Below are 15582 nucleotides of genomic sequence, written 5' to 3'. Positions count from 1 at the left end.
ATGTTTATTAATATAAGCTTGCAGATGGATCCGCACGTCTCACGTCTCGTTCACCCCGTTACATCTGTGGTGGGTCACAGCTCAGACACGGGAACCGAGTCAATGCTTCTGTTGGATTTATACCAGCAAGTTTCCGAACCGTCCCAGAAGTGGCTCTCCAAGGAGTTTATACAGCAATCTGTCATGCCACATCAAAGACTGTCAAAACGTCATTTATTATTTGAATTTCCTGGAAAAAAAAATCAAACAATAAATACTGTATTCATTCGGTACACACGTGCAATGAACCGAAAGACCCGTACCGAAACGGTTCAGTACGAATACGTGTACCGTTACACCACTAATATATATATATATATATATATATATATATATATATATATATACATACATATATATATATGTATACATATTTTTTGGTTTTTAAATAATGTTTTTCATAATTCTAAATTATTTATAATTTAATATTAAAATACATGTATTTTTCTAATAAATAAAATAAATTCATATAATCAATGAAAAAGGGTGCAGGGAAGATGTAGAAGCAAGTATAAATATGAAGTACTCGCCCGATCTGGCAAGCAGAAAAATCCTTACTGCTGAGTGATGCTAACTTAAAACCCCTTAACTGTCACTCACAGTTTTGAACATAGAGATTATAGAGCACTATTCAAACTTAAATGTTTATAATTCATGAACGAAAACATTTTGTAACATGATTTTTATGTACCATTTCCATGGTAATGCAATGTCTGATTTTAAAATGGGTTTCAAAGGATGAATATTGAGATTTTAAGTTTTCAACTATATCATTTCTTATGATTTCTAAAGCGTGATAGGGGAAAAGGCAACTAGGAAAAATTTCAGAACTCCTGTTATGATGTAGATTTGTCAGGTGCACTCTTGTCATAAATTAATCTGTTAGTTTCCTACATAATTCTTTAACAAAAAAGGTGGAAAAATATCTATTTAGGAGTCTTAGACCTTTCCAATGATATATCGTTTGTATAGTTTGATTAGATTAGGATTTAATTGTAAAATAGTTAAGTAAATTTAGGTGTCCCGTTGAGGGGACGGGTGACAGTTAACAGGTTAACCATTAAGCCTCATTTGGCTTAGAAAGACCATACCAGACCAGCACCAAACTTGCATAAACAAGCACTGAACAGTCTAGAAATGTAAGTTGATTCAGTGGCAAGAAACTGAACCTCAGCATATCTCCCTAGTCATCAGCATGCATATTCAGAACTCTTGTCAGCGCTCCATGACGAGCTGGTGTCAAAAAGGTGATCTGACCTCGGGGGTGAAAGTCAGCGGGCTGATTGACGACCGGCTTCTTGATGTCAGAGGAGCGGTAGACGATGTGATGACGCCCGGGTCCTCCTTCCTCCTCTCCTGTCATGTCGCCTCCTCTCTCCAGTGGCTCGATAAAAAACTCCTCTTGACCTGCACGGATCATCCCCGCCTGACAGGTTCAAAAGAGAGAAAGAGAAGTAGAGATTAGGTTTTTCAAAGGCAGGAACAGCACAAAGCTTGCACATCAAGTCCATTAAGCGAATCAGCTATAAGGGCTATTTCTGTGAGCCTGCTATATCATGTTTTCATCAGCTTTGGAAGAAACCCTCGGGCAACCTGATCTCTAAATCGATCCATCCTCTTTCTAACTCATGTGTTCGGGCCCGGCCATCTCTAAAACTCTGTGACATTGCCTGTCATATGCAAAAACAAACTCTCGCTAATGTTTCCGAACACTTTTAGGGAGCAAACATGAGATGGTATTGTTTATACAGTTTAAAGACGACGGTGAGAGAATAGTCTACGAGAGCAAAGAGGGAAATCCAAACCGTGAGCGAAGATCAATACGAATCTCTCTGCCAGAGTGAACAAACTCACTGACCGATACACTTGACAGCTCGTGTTCCGTTCTCGCTGTGTCTGGTTGAGATCTGAGTGATGGTCCATGTCCACTGCCAGAGCCGCTGTGAACGTAACGAGAGCGATTGAGAGAAAGTCTACAAGGCTTTAGACACACGGGGCTAATCGATTGTAGGACACGTCGCAGTCCCTACGACTTATTGGCTTTTCACTGCCAGAACGCAGGGTCTTTTCCCTTTGCTTCCATAGTAAATTAGACAGCTGGAATGAGAGCGTCAATCGATGGCAAGGTTAGACCTCTTCTCTGATGTGGTGGAATATCAAATGTGAGCTTCAAACAGGGGCGTTAAAGTCACGCCGGAGCCCCCTCAGTCATCACAAAATTGAAGCCCGGCAGAGCACAAGCCGCTGAGCTAGTCGTTTAGCTTGGTCTCCCAGGAAATATTACACAGCAAGCGATCCTGCCACCTCCCTCGATCCCTCCTGCTTCCCCCGAGGGTTCATTACGAAGGAAATGCCCGCGCGCTGCATAAATCGACACCACTGCATGAAGGGCTGCCATCGCACGTGCACAACACGGACTGAAAGTGCTGATGTAAAAACAAAACAGACTAACGTTTACTTTTGTCCTCTCCCAAAATCCACTCTGTGTCATCTCTATTGCAAACAAAAATGACAGTCTCACTAGAGATCAAAAATGCTTTTCCTTTCTTAATGGCCTGAGTGGGTCTACCAGACATCCTACATCTGGGAAAAGGTGAGCGATTAATAGGATAATGCACCTCTGCATGATGTAACAGGCTTCTTACATTATACACTCTGCAAAGTAAGTATTTTTGCTCTGTTTACCATTAAAAATCTTTAAAACTGCATCAATTTACTTGCGCAGCAAAATTGGCGTATGGTTTTTATACTGTACAAACTGTATTGGGTAACACTTTAGAATACTGTTTCTTACTTACTGCATAACTAATAAGGAATTATTGAAGACCTAACAGGTAATTATTCATTAACACTTAACTCACTACTGTTAACTACTAAGGAAAATGTGTTAACTAATCAGTATGTAATACAATTTTATGATTGTGTTAAGTAACAGCTAGCTAATCAATAACAAATGTATTCTGTCATACCTACTGAAGAACTACTATTAATTACCTACTAGTTAATTTTCAAGAAAAATAACTACGAATTAACAACTAATGAACAGTCATACACAATTACATTGAGTTGTGACCCTTTCATATTAATGTTATTAGCAGTAGTAGTAGTAGTAGTAGTAGCAGTAGTATGAAAATGCAATATTAATAAATGCAATAAATGTTATAGAGGTTTTGCCTGTGTAGTGAATTGTTTTGTGAGTGTGTTTTGTACAAAATCAGCTTCCGATAGGAACCCCACCACCATTCCAGTGCCTTGCAATAACTTACCTTAGTTTTTATATTTTATATACAGTGTGTGTCTCCTCAGCAAATACCATATTATCATTAATTCAATTCCTGTATGTAAGGCAAGGACTGAGGGAAAGTGAAAATACAGGTACTGTATTAATTACTTTTTGTAAGTACTGTAAGTTGGATAGTTATGGAGACAGTGAAGTTGGGGTTCCTTTCCGAAGTAGATTTCCTACAGAACATGTGCACAAAGCAATTATTTACCATACAGGCAAAAACATAAGGGGTGAGAACCAAAAAGGCGTGACATTTCACCAACGTTACAGGAGGGCCAAAACAAAAATTTACCATATAGGTTGATCTGACTTTGTGCATTGATTTCATTCGTTCATAATATAAATTTGTACACTCATGGATGACAGTATACTTTTGCCAGTAGAAAGAGCTCATCAAGAGCTTTTATTTGATATATATTGGTGTGCAGCAAACAAAATGCATATTTCATTACCATTATAGGCTAATAATAGTAGTAGTGGACTGTAACAAAGTTGCTACTGTAGTAGTACTTTGTACTCTTCCTTTTACTCAAGTAATTTTGAAAATGGATAGGCCTTATAATTTTACTGGAGTAATATTTTATTGGGGTCTGTACCTTTACTCAAGTACTTGATTTGTGGGCCACAACCTGATTATTATAGTGACTATTTGCGTATAACTGTTCAGTAGTAGTTATTGCATAGTTATTTTTCTTGAACCTTAACTAGTAGATAATTAATAGTAGTTCTTCAGTAGGTATGACAGAATACATTAGTTATAGATTAGCTAACTGTTATCATAAAATTGTATTACATACTGATTAGTTAACACATCTTCCTTAGTAGTTAACAGTAGTGAGTTAAATGTTTATGAATAATTACCTGTCAGTTCTTCAATAATTCCTTAGTAGTTATGCAGTAAGTATGAAACAGTATTCTGTTACGTCTCTGGACGTAAAGTTATTCTTTGTATGTATTTTATTTTGTATTTATTCGGTGTGATGTATTTCTGTGGTGTTGCATGCTATATTGTGTGCCGTTTCTCTCTCCCTTTCTCTTTCTGGCAGGGCTTGATTGGGACCAGCTGCAAGAGATTATGTTGTGAGCGGGAGCGTTTAAATGCTGGGAAGCGGAGCATTGTTGGAGAGCCTCTGTAGTGCGCGCGTCGTGAAGCTCCTTCGCTGGTGTATCGCCGTTTCGTCTTCTGTCTCCTGCCCCAGACAATGTTGGGTTGTGTAATGTGTTAAACGACGGTGTTGTTGACTTGACATTCAAATCTAGTGAGTAGTTTACTGAGTTGTGCCGCGGAAACTGCGTTTCCTGCACGGCAAGGAATAAGCTATAGATATTCGTTCTCTGTATTATTTATTCGTTTTCTGCGAACAATTATGTTATTTCTGAAGCCGTAGGTTGGGGATTGCCTTTTATTTTTGAACAAACTTCGTTTTCTCCTGTTTTGTCTAGCTAGGGAGTTAAGGAAGACTTCTGTATTTATTTTAGTAATTTTCTTTGTTAGGTAATTTATGTCTAAACTCCTAGTTAGCACTTTGGTTTTTTATTTTGGACTGGATCCCCTTCCGAAGAGATGCGCTTCCTGATTTAAGAGAATAAACTTGTCAAACTTGTAATAAAACCTGTGTGGTCATTGTGAGCTGGGACAGGAGAGGAGAAGTGTCGTTGTTTTACCTATTTTTTTATTATTATTACTCTTGTCACCGGCCTTACCAACCCTAGACTGGTGAGCCCGTGACTATTCTAAAGTGTTACCCTGTATTGTCTATCCCCTTACCCTAACCTCCTCATGGGGACCAAAAAAAATAAAAAAATGTCTCTACAAGGACAAAATTTACTGGTATTACTTATGGGGAAATTTGGTCCCCATAACATAGGTAATACCAGGTACACACACACACACACACACACACACACACATTACTGTTCAAATGTTTGGGGTTGGTATTTTTTTTAAATACTTTTAAACAAAGAAAAACAGGATTATTTTTAAATAATAACTTATTCTTTAAAATGTATATGTAAATACATTTTTACATATTTCAGGGTTTCAAGTTTTGGTAAAAGAAAAAAAAGTACAAATATTAGTTTATATTGTTGATCAAATTACTTTAGTAAAGTGTACTGGAATAGCAGTCAAACCTCAAACATTTCTATCTAAAATACTTTTAAATATTATATGACTGTTTGTCCACTCACTTTAATAACATCAAACATTAAAATAGTTTGTCATTTCTGTGTTAAAATGAAATTATCAAGACTGAAACACTGCTCTACAAAGGCAGAGCGCAGTATCTTTTTATCTTCCAGAATCTGGCAGTACGTTTGAAGAGCGTCATGCTGCAGCCCACAAGATCCAGGGGGCGTGGTTGGATCCAGATCCAACTCCTCCCACCTTACATTTACCTAAACCTACCCATCTCCACCCCCTGATCCCTAAACCCACCCCATCTCCACCCCTAATCCTACCAATCTCCACCCCCTAGATGTGGATCCAACCACGCCCCCTGGATCTTGTGGACTGCAGTGAGCCCTACTTGGTAAGTTTTGGGAGCTCATTTTAGTTCATCTCCTATCCTGAAAAGTCTGTCTTGCAGGATTGATTAAAAACACATCACAAGAGGATGTGATGCTGGTCCTTCAAGAGTCACTCTCAACTTATCTGTCCATAAAGCCTATAGAAAATCAGTCTTCGTGTATTTCACAACACTTCAGCATGTTATTCTTATTAAGTGAGGGCCATTTTAAAGAATGTTTTACCCAAGCAAAGTCTCTGAGGACCTGACACATTCCACTTCTGGAAACTCCAGGAAGGTTGCAGTTCTGGAAAATGATGTTTTAGGTTTCTCACCTAATTCTTCACATTAATTCTTAATTCTTTTGCAGTTAACGTGTCTTTTCTTCTCCACCTGTTTTTTCTGACCGTGCTGACCCAATGAGCATTTCGCTGCCCAATGGTCATGCCTTAACTTTGCTAATTCTATTATTACATTAGTATTGCATCCTTCTCATGGACATTTAATTTTTTTTTTTTTTTACTTTTATTTTTCTTTTTTTGGCTCATTTTATCTGTAAAAGAAAACCTGCCCAATAATTCTGCACACCTGAAATAAGGAGTTTTTTTTACTTTCAGCCTTCATGGACAATTATATATCACTTATAAATGATTAAATACAAAATCAATAGTAGTCAATAAGATTGATGTGGTTTGGAATTGGTAAAATGTTCTTGGAAAAAAAATATGACCATAATATCAATTTGCCTAATAATTCTGCACACACTGTATATAAAAAGAAAAACAATCAACCAAGCACATACAATTCTGTTGAGCTTATGAATGCAAGGACCAATCAGAGGTGTTCAGATAAGTCATCGCTGAAACATGCTGTTTTGTCACCACGTGCGCTGGCTGACTGAATTCTCTGACTAATTCTCTCATCAGAAACAACAAAGTGAAGATGTACGAATGTAAGTAAGATATTAATTTTACAGTGTAAACCGCTTTAGAGATTATTATGGCAGTTTTTGAGAGTGAAAAGTGTTATATGCTAATTAACTTACAATGTTTTTATTAATTTCACATTAAATACAAAGTCAGTCGTATTAAATATATTTTATGGTCTGACACCCATATCTGGTACTTAAATAAAAAGACAGATTTTTATGTAAAGGTAATAGATTACACTATTAGGCTACTTTGCCCATCGCCCATTATAGATCAACTAACATAGTCTATAAAGGTGCAAAATACATTTACTTACACATATTTGAGAATCAAGATATTTCATGATATATTTTGGGAATATTTCGAATAAAAAAAATAAAAATAAATAATAAAACAAGCCTATATCAGTTATACAGTGGTTGCTGTGTGTCACATGACAAGCATGAAAGCCCCTCCCCCCTTCACTCGTGCCCCCTCAAAAATGATGCCCCTGACACTACAATACAAAATTATTTGTCAAATAAATTAAACATGATTAAACAGTCATTTTAGTTGAAATTGTTATAGATTACTTCTAGAGATTGCAGTGATACATGACATGGTGAAAAATGACTGAATGAATAATACTTAAAATAGGTTAAGATGAATTTTAAAATTGTTCCCCCTAAAAGCACAACTGGCCCCTGTCTGGCCTTCCCCAGTTACTGTGGTCTAGAACCACCCCTAACAGTATCCACACCTGACAGACTGACACACATACTCCTCAAAACATTAGATTCATCCATGCTGGAGTCGTACCGCAGCACAACCCCACACATGGAAGATAATTCCGCAAGCAGCTGCAATTCCAGGGTTTCAAACAGAGATGGCGAGAAAGAGGGAAAACTTACGGACTGCAGCTTTAAAGTAACATTTTGATAAGCTGCTGAATGACAGCCTGTGACTGTGGTATAATTTACACAAACCTAAAAAAATACAGTCATTCACGTCAGTCAGATTAGGTCGTTCCTGTTAAAGTGTGTTAAAGTAGAACCTGAGCACTTTTGAGAATAACTCTGATTCCTTTTCAGAGACTGGGAAAAAAAAAACATTGTTTCCAATGACATTTTACCGAAAACACATTTTCATGATTTATGCAAGAAACAGAGGCTGAGTGACTACTTGGAAAAACTAGTCAACTGGGGTTTTACTGAACAATCGAACACGTCTGCATTTCAACTGACTAATTCTTTCCATTTGGAGTCCTTTGGGACATCTCCAGATCCCGTAATCTGAAATGGAACCCATCATCAAAATCAAAGCCCCTCTTTCCTCATGGAAAAACTGTGGCTAATGCCTATCTTTTGGGGCTTTCAAGCACACACAGTTAGGCTCTAATAGCCTCATATGAACAATCTATATTAAAATGTTTTGTTTTGTTACAGTCGAAGCACAGAAACACAGCACAAAACCTCCAACAGAACAGCTGCAGCATCCAACTTCATCCAAGACCTCCATATCAGCGAGATTGTGGTTAGGCAGACTTCAGCTGATCTGAAGTGTCACAATCTGCCAAAATATCCAAGGGAGAGTTCATGAGCAGATTGAGATGCATTATCTGTGTTTGTGTGCACTTGAACATGTGGAAACTGGCCAACCTCCCTGTCTAATAAGAAATCCACAACCCTCTGTGGTCACTCTATATGTGTGTGATTGCTCATAAAGCTGATATTTGTTTGATTCTGACAGCTACAAAACAATGAGCACTGTATCTATTCAACTGCCACTACCACTTCAAGTTTTCTTGGCTCCAGGTGGCCAGTTTGGTTCTAACATAACTTTTCTTGTTGTCAAATTTAACAGGAATTGATAGCCAAGATGCAAGGTATTTTTTTCAATGTCCCGCCGCCTAGCAAATTACTGTCTCACTTCAAAGAGTGAGAAATATTTTTAATTTACACCCAATCCATACCTACGAGAAAATACAATCAGTGTCAATTTAGAAGTTCCCATTTGAACTGAAGTGTCACAGCGTGAAAAAAAAAAAAACACTGCTTCAACTTTATGACATATAAGACAAAAGCTCTACTCTGAACTTGTAGGGCTGCCTTGTGCCCTACAACTTGTGTAAAATAAGCATATTTTAGCATACTTTTTTAAAAAGAGTACTTATTGTGGACATGTAATTGCATGCTAATTCCAATTGGCAATTATTATTATTTTTTTACATTTATATTAAATGCAAAACACTTAAGATTGATTTTTTTTTAGATAATTAAGACTTAAATACCTCTTTATATGTAAATTCATAATTACTTCTGATATGTTACGAATCCGGTCTATGAACTTCCGTTCACTCACCACCAAAGGTCACTCGCTCCAACGTGGACTCTTGCACTACTCTAACTGTTGCACTTCACCACGGACTACAGTTCCCATCATCCATTGCACTGATGACACACACACAGCTGATTGCACTGATTATACAGCTGATTCCCATCACTGGCCTTACTTAAGCCATGGTCTTCCTCAGTCAGTTCGCTGAGTATTGTAAGCACATATCGCTACCCTAGATGAACAATGCCTGTTTGTGACCACGCCTTTGAATAAAGCTCTGCACATGGATCCGCACATCTCACGTCTTGTTCGCCCTGTAACATGATATCTTTGAAATATGGTTATAGTGTATTGTCAAATATACTAACAAGCATTTATGTGAACTAAATTACACTTAAACTTATTTGTAATTACACATTGGTAGTTGTAAATGTAATTAGATCAATTACATTTACAACTACCAATGTGTAAAGTTGTAATGCAGTATACTTAAAATTACATTAAAAGTAATATTGAATAACACAGTACAGTTAAAATTATAATCAAGTACTTTACATTTGCTTTGTGTTAAGTGTCAATTGTACTTCTTTAAAGCATGACACAAATGATTTAAAATGTACTTCAAAGTAAAACTTTTCATATGACATTATTACAAAGTGCAGTTTTTAAAATTGAAGAGTTCAGATGCAAAAGTGCTGTCTAAAATTTGTTTTTAAATTTGTAATTTTTCTCAGGCTCCTATGTTTATGTTCAGTTATTTGACTTTATTTTTTACAGTTATTTTACTTTAATGGGAAGTCGTGGGAACCTAATGGTTAGAGATTCGGACTCGTAATCCAAAGGTTGCATGTTCGAGTCTCGGGCCGGCAGGGATTGTAGGTGGGGGAAGTGAATGTAAAGCGCTTTCTCCACCTTTAATACCACGACTGAGGTGCCCTTGGGCAAGGCACTGAACCCCCAACTGCTTCCTGGGCGCCGCAGCATAAATGGCTGGCCACTGTTTTCACTGCGTGTGTGCACTTTGGATGGCATAAATGCAGAGCACGAATTCCGAGTATGGGTCACCATACTTGGCCGTATGTCACGTCACTTTCACTTTTTTTAAAGAAAAGAACCTATACATTACCATTAAAGTGAAATTACCGAATCTACGCATAGGAGCCTGATAAAAACGCAAATTTTAGAAGAAAATTTCAAAAGGCATTTAGAGGCTTTTGCATCTTAACTCTTCAGTTGTACTTAAGTGTGTTAAGAAACATAGTCATTAAAGTGTACTCGCTTTTAAGTGCACTTACTTGGCTTTTTTTCTTCTGTATTTTTTTGCATTTGTTGTTATAAGACAGCGTAGAAGAGACAGGAAGCAGTGTGGTAGAGAAAGAGAGCGGTATCAGGAAAGGTCCTTTAGCCAGGATTTGAACTCGAGACGCCCATAGCGAAACAGCGCCCCCCAAGGCCATCGGTGTCAACAACTTTTATTTCATTAATATTATAATGTCTGCAATTACATTTTTTGCACCATTTAAAAGTGTACGCGTGCTAAAGAGGTCATTAAATGGAGAATCAAAGGTTCCTAATATTTACACATATAAGTTTTGATACACTAAGAACATACTGCAAAATTCAGAACTATAAGCTAAGGTTTAAAATATGAATTATTCTTTCTACCCTTCAGAAACACCAGGTTTTGAAATTTCTCCTCGACATGCCCCTTAAAGTGTCATCATCATGTAATCAAGGAGGTTTGTTCTGAACAACTAGTGTCTGTTCATTAATCACAAGAGCGATACTGCTGTTGAATAAAGAACTGTCAGATGTACTGTAAAGACACTGCACCTCCAAAAACTTTGCATAGCCTTCCTAAATATCTGAGCATTAGAAATGTATTTTTAATGGCATGGCTGAGAGACTGAACAATTAATTGTTGGAACGTGACTGTATTTTTTCCTTGCCATTTCACAATGTTTTGTGAATTATTCCAAACAGGCCGACAGTTTTTCACAGTATCTTTTATTGAAAGGTACTGCAATGCGTGGATACGACACAATAAATTTGTCCGATTCTGCAAGAGGTAACGTCCCTTGAAGTTGAGTGTTTTTCACAGAGGATGAAAATGAGGATGTAAATTTTTTTTTACAAATATTGGCCCTTTATTAGCATAAAAACCTTGGGGAACATAATATAAAAATCTGAATATGTATTTCATGACCCCTTTAATAAAGAATATCCTGACAGTGTAGTCTTGTTAAAAGGGGTCAAGTTGATATGATTCTTTAGGGTCTTAATGAAAAGTCTATAACATACTTTGGTTAAAATTCCTCAATGGTAGAGTACAAAACACCTTCTTTACCCTGTAAAAATAATTTCTGTTTTCAGCACACTGTTATAGTCGATGTTGCTTTAAATCCTAGTGAGCTCTGCTGACTCCGCCCATCTCTTCCGTGAAGTGACGAGTAGACCATAGATATGTGTTGATTCCCTATTCGACCGCTCCAGATATGTTGACGCGTCAGCCACCTCGCATTCACCATAATAATCAATGAATATTCAAAGATATACAAGCGTATAACTTGCTGTTGTAGACGCACACAGTCAATGCGCTCAAAGAGTGGAAGACCATTCCAAAAATGGCGGATGGCTTACGTATCGCGGCCTATAGAAACAGTCCATAATGAGGCATCTAGGTATATATATATCTATGACACATACTAAACTTCAGCCACGAAACTGACTAACTGGAGTAAATGACGACTGCTATATTCATTATTACATCCAACAACTAAACACTTCAATCGCTTAATCGGAGATATCTTGTCTTCCCCTGCACCGGAGGTGGACAGCTGTCAGCTCACTCAGGGGTAGTCTAAGGTAAGACGGTCTTGTCAATCAACTATCGTAGGAGTGGCCTGTACAGAACTACGTCATTCTGACAGGGCTCTCAGAACAGCCTGATTTGAGAAAGGGGATTTTAAAATAGGGATTTAAAAAAAAAAAAAAACACTGGGTGGATTTTTATCATAGGATGGACGTGTTCACACACTTCCAACACACATTTATGTTCAAACAACTTGTAAAGTGAATTTTGCATCCGATGACCCCTTTAACTATATGTAGGTGGGTGGCTCTTTTAAGTACACTTAAGTGGCCTTTAATTTCATTAATATTATATTGTCTGCAAGTACACTTTTTAGATTTACTTTAAAGGAAAACTTTTAATTTGCATTATTACAGTCCATTTTTTAAAGTGTTCTTAATTGTATTAAGAAACATAGTCATTAAAGTTTTTTTATTGCATTAATACTATCTGAAAGTACACATTTTTTTAAATATACTTTCAATGATTGAAGTACACTACATTCAATACAATTAAGCACACTCCTTTTTCACAAGAGAACTTACAGTACCAGGCCGCTTCCCTTTAAGACAACATCTTAACTATTATAAAACATCCCATAGGCAGCAACACAAATAGCACTCTGTATGAAAGACTCCAATCACAACTGATTTCAATTCAATTTGACATTACCATTTAGCTAAGCTAACAGTGCAATAATCTTAAAGCAAAAAATGTACAGTAGCACAGTCAAATATCTGATCAAATACCCAGGTTTTAACTACACAGAACCTTTTATGACACTTTAGCTTGATATGGAATGAATGTTTATTTACATTTCTCATTTCTCTCACCTCATCGGCCATCTTGGATTTATCTTCTCTTTTTTTTTGTCATAATGCATTCACAATGCATTGATTTATAAGGATTCCGACATCACTGCAGTAGCATTCAGTGATAAAAAGAAAGGATCTTAAAAGGCAAAATAATAGCAATAATAATAATTGCCTTTCTCTTGGAATAGTCACTAACATTCAACTAACATTCTTACTAACAGCGATGAAGTCGAGACAAAGTGTTTGTGTGTAAGACAGAGAACTCACACACAGGGAAAGACAAACAGAGAGAAAGAAAGACAAAGGATTACAGTCAGAGCTGAGCCCAAGAGACAGGGAGGAAGAGCAGTGCAGTGCTTCTCCAACATGAGGCCCATGAGAGGCCAGACTCTGACATAACACAGGAGGCTATTAGGAAGCTGTTTATATAGTGTAAAAAAAGAGTTACATCGGATGAATATGGATGGTTGGGTGTAACGACACTAATGACGACGGACAGATTGCTACACTTAACATACTGTCCTGTCCGATCCGTCACTGGGATATTGTAAGAGTGTGGACAAATGAACAAGATGTTAATGGAACAGCTCATTATAGGGAATAGCCACAATTAACTATCCCTGATGATAGTTGAACTACCACTTTGCCACTTTAGCTTCAGTAGTTATGATGTTTCCACATCATGTCGGAAAGATCATATTTATGAGTTGAACACAAATGAATGCCAACTCGAGTTGGGATGTGTCAGTGAGAAAAAACAGGGAATGCAATAGATGCACCATCTTCTTGGTAAATTTGTAGAAATGAAATAAATTATATTTTTTTCATTCACAACAAAAATAGCTAAGTTGCATGTTCAAAATACAACAGTATTGTACAATTATGAAAAAAAGCAAAAGCACTCCTGATGCACAATGCTTATTCATTATTTTAGAAGTAGAGTTAAGAAAAAAGAAAGTTTAGTAGAAAGGTTAGATTGGCATCTTGCTCCCACCAAAGTGACCTGAATGTACCAAACATCATAATTATGACTTCCCAACTTCCAGGTGGACTTGATGTAAATTCAACAATACACAGACAAAAAGAATGTTTTTCCAACTGACAGCCATTTTAAAGTGGCCAAGTATTCTGAAAATGGATGCAGTGAAATACAAATCACAAAAGATTTGTGTTTGTCCTTGTCTGATAGCAGCATCCAAGTACCTCTAGCCAAGCAAATGCTATTGAGTTGAATGGAAATGCTAACGGATAGCTCTCTCCAGGTATATTATAACTCTTTGAAAGAGTAGCATATGATGAACTAGACTATGTCATGGAATATTGTACATAGAAGACCAGCGGTGTATGCTTTTGCTCTTCTGGATCCCAGATGAGAGCAGTTTTTCCATAGTTCCTGAAGACTGCTATTCAATACTAGCCTTGAGAGAAGAGCAGCTAAGGTTTAGGTTTCAGTCAAGATCGGATTTGGATGGTTTCCAAACAAGACTCGGTTATAAGAAAATGGGATATTAACCTTGTTTTTAAATAAGATTTGCTTCACTAAGAACTGTAAGGAGATCTGCTGTACAAAGCAGTAATTCGTGTTTTCATTCACACAGAACATTTGCAGTGTTTTCATTCATTTCATTTTAAGCAAAGCCAAAGCACTTATGAGGTCTTTGAGCGTTTATGCGACTGAAGACTCAAGATCAGTGAGACTTATGATGATGAGCTTCCTCGTGTGCTTTTGTTGGGACAACACAGTCGATTGTGCTTGCCTGTGATCTGTCTCCTTTATCTATATTGAATATTGCAGTCTTTTTAAGTTCTAATATCTTAAAGGGGTCACATTCAGTTGATTGAAATGGCCAGATGTTGAAGTTCAACTTGGTGCTCCAACTGTCCAGGTTTTATAATCATGACACCATTTTTTTCTTCTTCCATTTTAGCACTGGTGTCTTTAATTAAAGTTTTAGCAATTGCAGCTCTTTCATGGATGTTGGCTTTGTAAGGTTCTTTATGGTCAGTTTGTGTAGAAACAGGGTCTTCATGGTGAATATTGAAATTTGCTGTCACTTTGCAGTAGTCCTTCTTAGTGTTTGATCATTCAGACCTATCATTCACTTGAGGTTTTCTTTACCCACATTCTTCTTTGCTGATGTTGTCTTGCAATGCTTTGTGTGGACACAATCATCGTCGTAAAGTCTTAAAACCAGAGGTGGAAATCCCAGGGGTCAGAAAGTAAAAGTCCTGCCATTCCACTCATGAACTCAGCCAGCTGATTTCACTAATTAGTTCTACCTCCTGGCTGAAAAACTGTGCTAATTAGCAAATCCAGGTGATTGGAACAAAATACTGAGGAGTACTTTTACTTTCTGAACCTGCACTTTCCACCTCTGCTTAAAACACTAAACAATTGGGCTGTTAAGGTTACAGACAGTCCTGTTAAATGGGCTTCCATGATTTACCCTTTCCATGATTTACCCAATGTTTGTTTTTTCACAGTAAGCCTATACAAATTATATGAACCATTATAATAATGGGTGTTCACATTATTTTGTCCAACCAAAGGTGTTGTTTATACAACAACGATAAATTAAAATCATTAATATTATCTGATAAAGGATAATGATGTCTACAGTTCTCCCCAAAACAAACAAAAAAAAACTATAATTTTTACTTTTCTTTCCTTTAAGAAGAAAGTCATTCAGGTTTTGAATGACATAATTTTTATTTTGAAGTGAACTATTCCGTTATTCAAAATAAATAAATGCTGTCACCTTGCATCTGTAGTGAATGTGAATGTCAGTCTGTGTTACCCATGTGGCAAATTGCACCAGTCCAATGATTCAGGTCAGAT

At 37.0% G+C, this 15582-nt stretch overlaps 1 protein-coding gene across 1 annotated transcript in view; it reads right to left on the bottom strand.

Moving 5' to 3' along the window:
* Positions 1-15582, bottom strand: part of LOC306856303 (A disintegrin and metalloproteinase with thrombospondin motifs 2-like) — a 99090-nt gene that overhangs the window by 67664 nt on the left and 15844 nt on the right. Inside the window, exon 3 of the mRNA XM_079395483.1 lies at positions 1297-1465. Within this exon, the coding sequence (XP_079251609.1) occupies positions 1297-1465 (169 nt within the window). The remainder of the gene's footprint in view (positions 1-1296; positions 1466-15582) is intronic.

Source organism: Barbus barbus (assembly GCF_936440315.1).
Source record: "Barbus barbus genome assembly, chromosome: 36".
Lineage (NCBI taxonomy): Eukaryota > Metazoa > Chordata > Actinopteri > Cypriniformes > Cyprinidae > Barbus > Barbus barbus.
The sequence above is the reverse complement of the archived record's forward strand: the minus strand, read 5'-3'. Positions and strand labels throughout refer to the sequence as shown.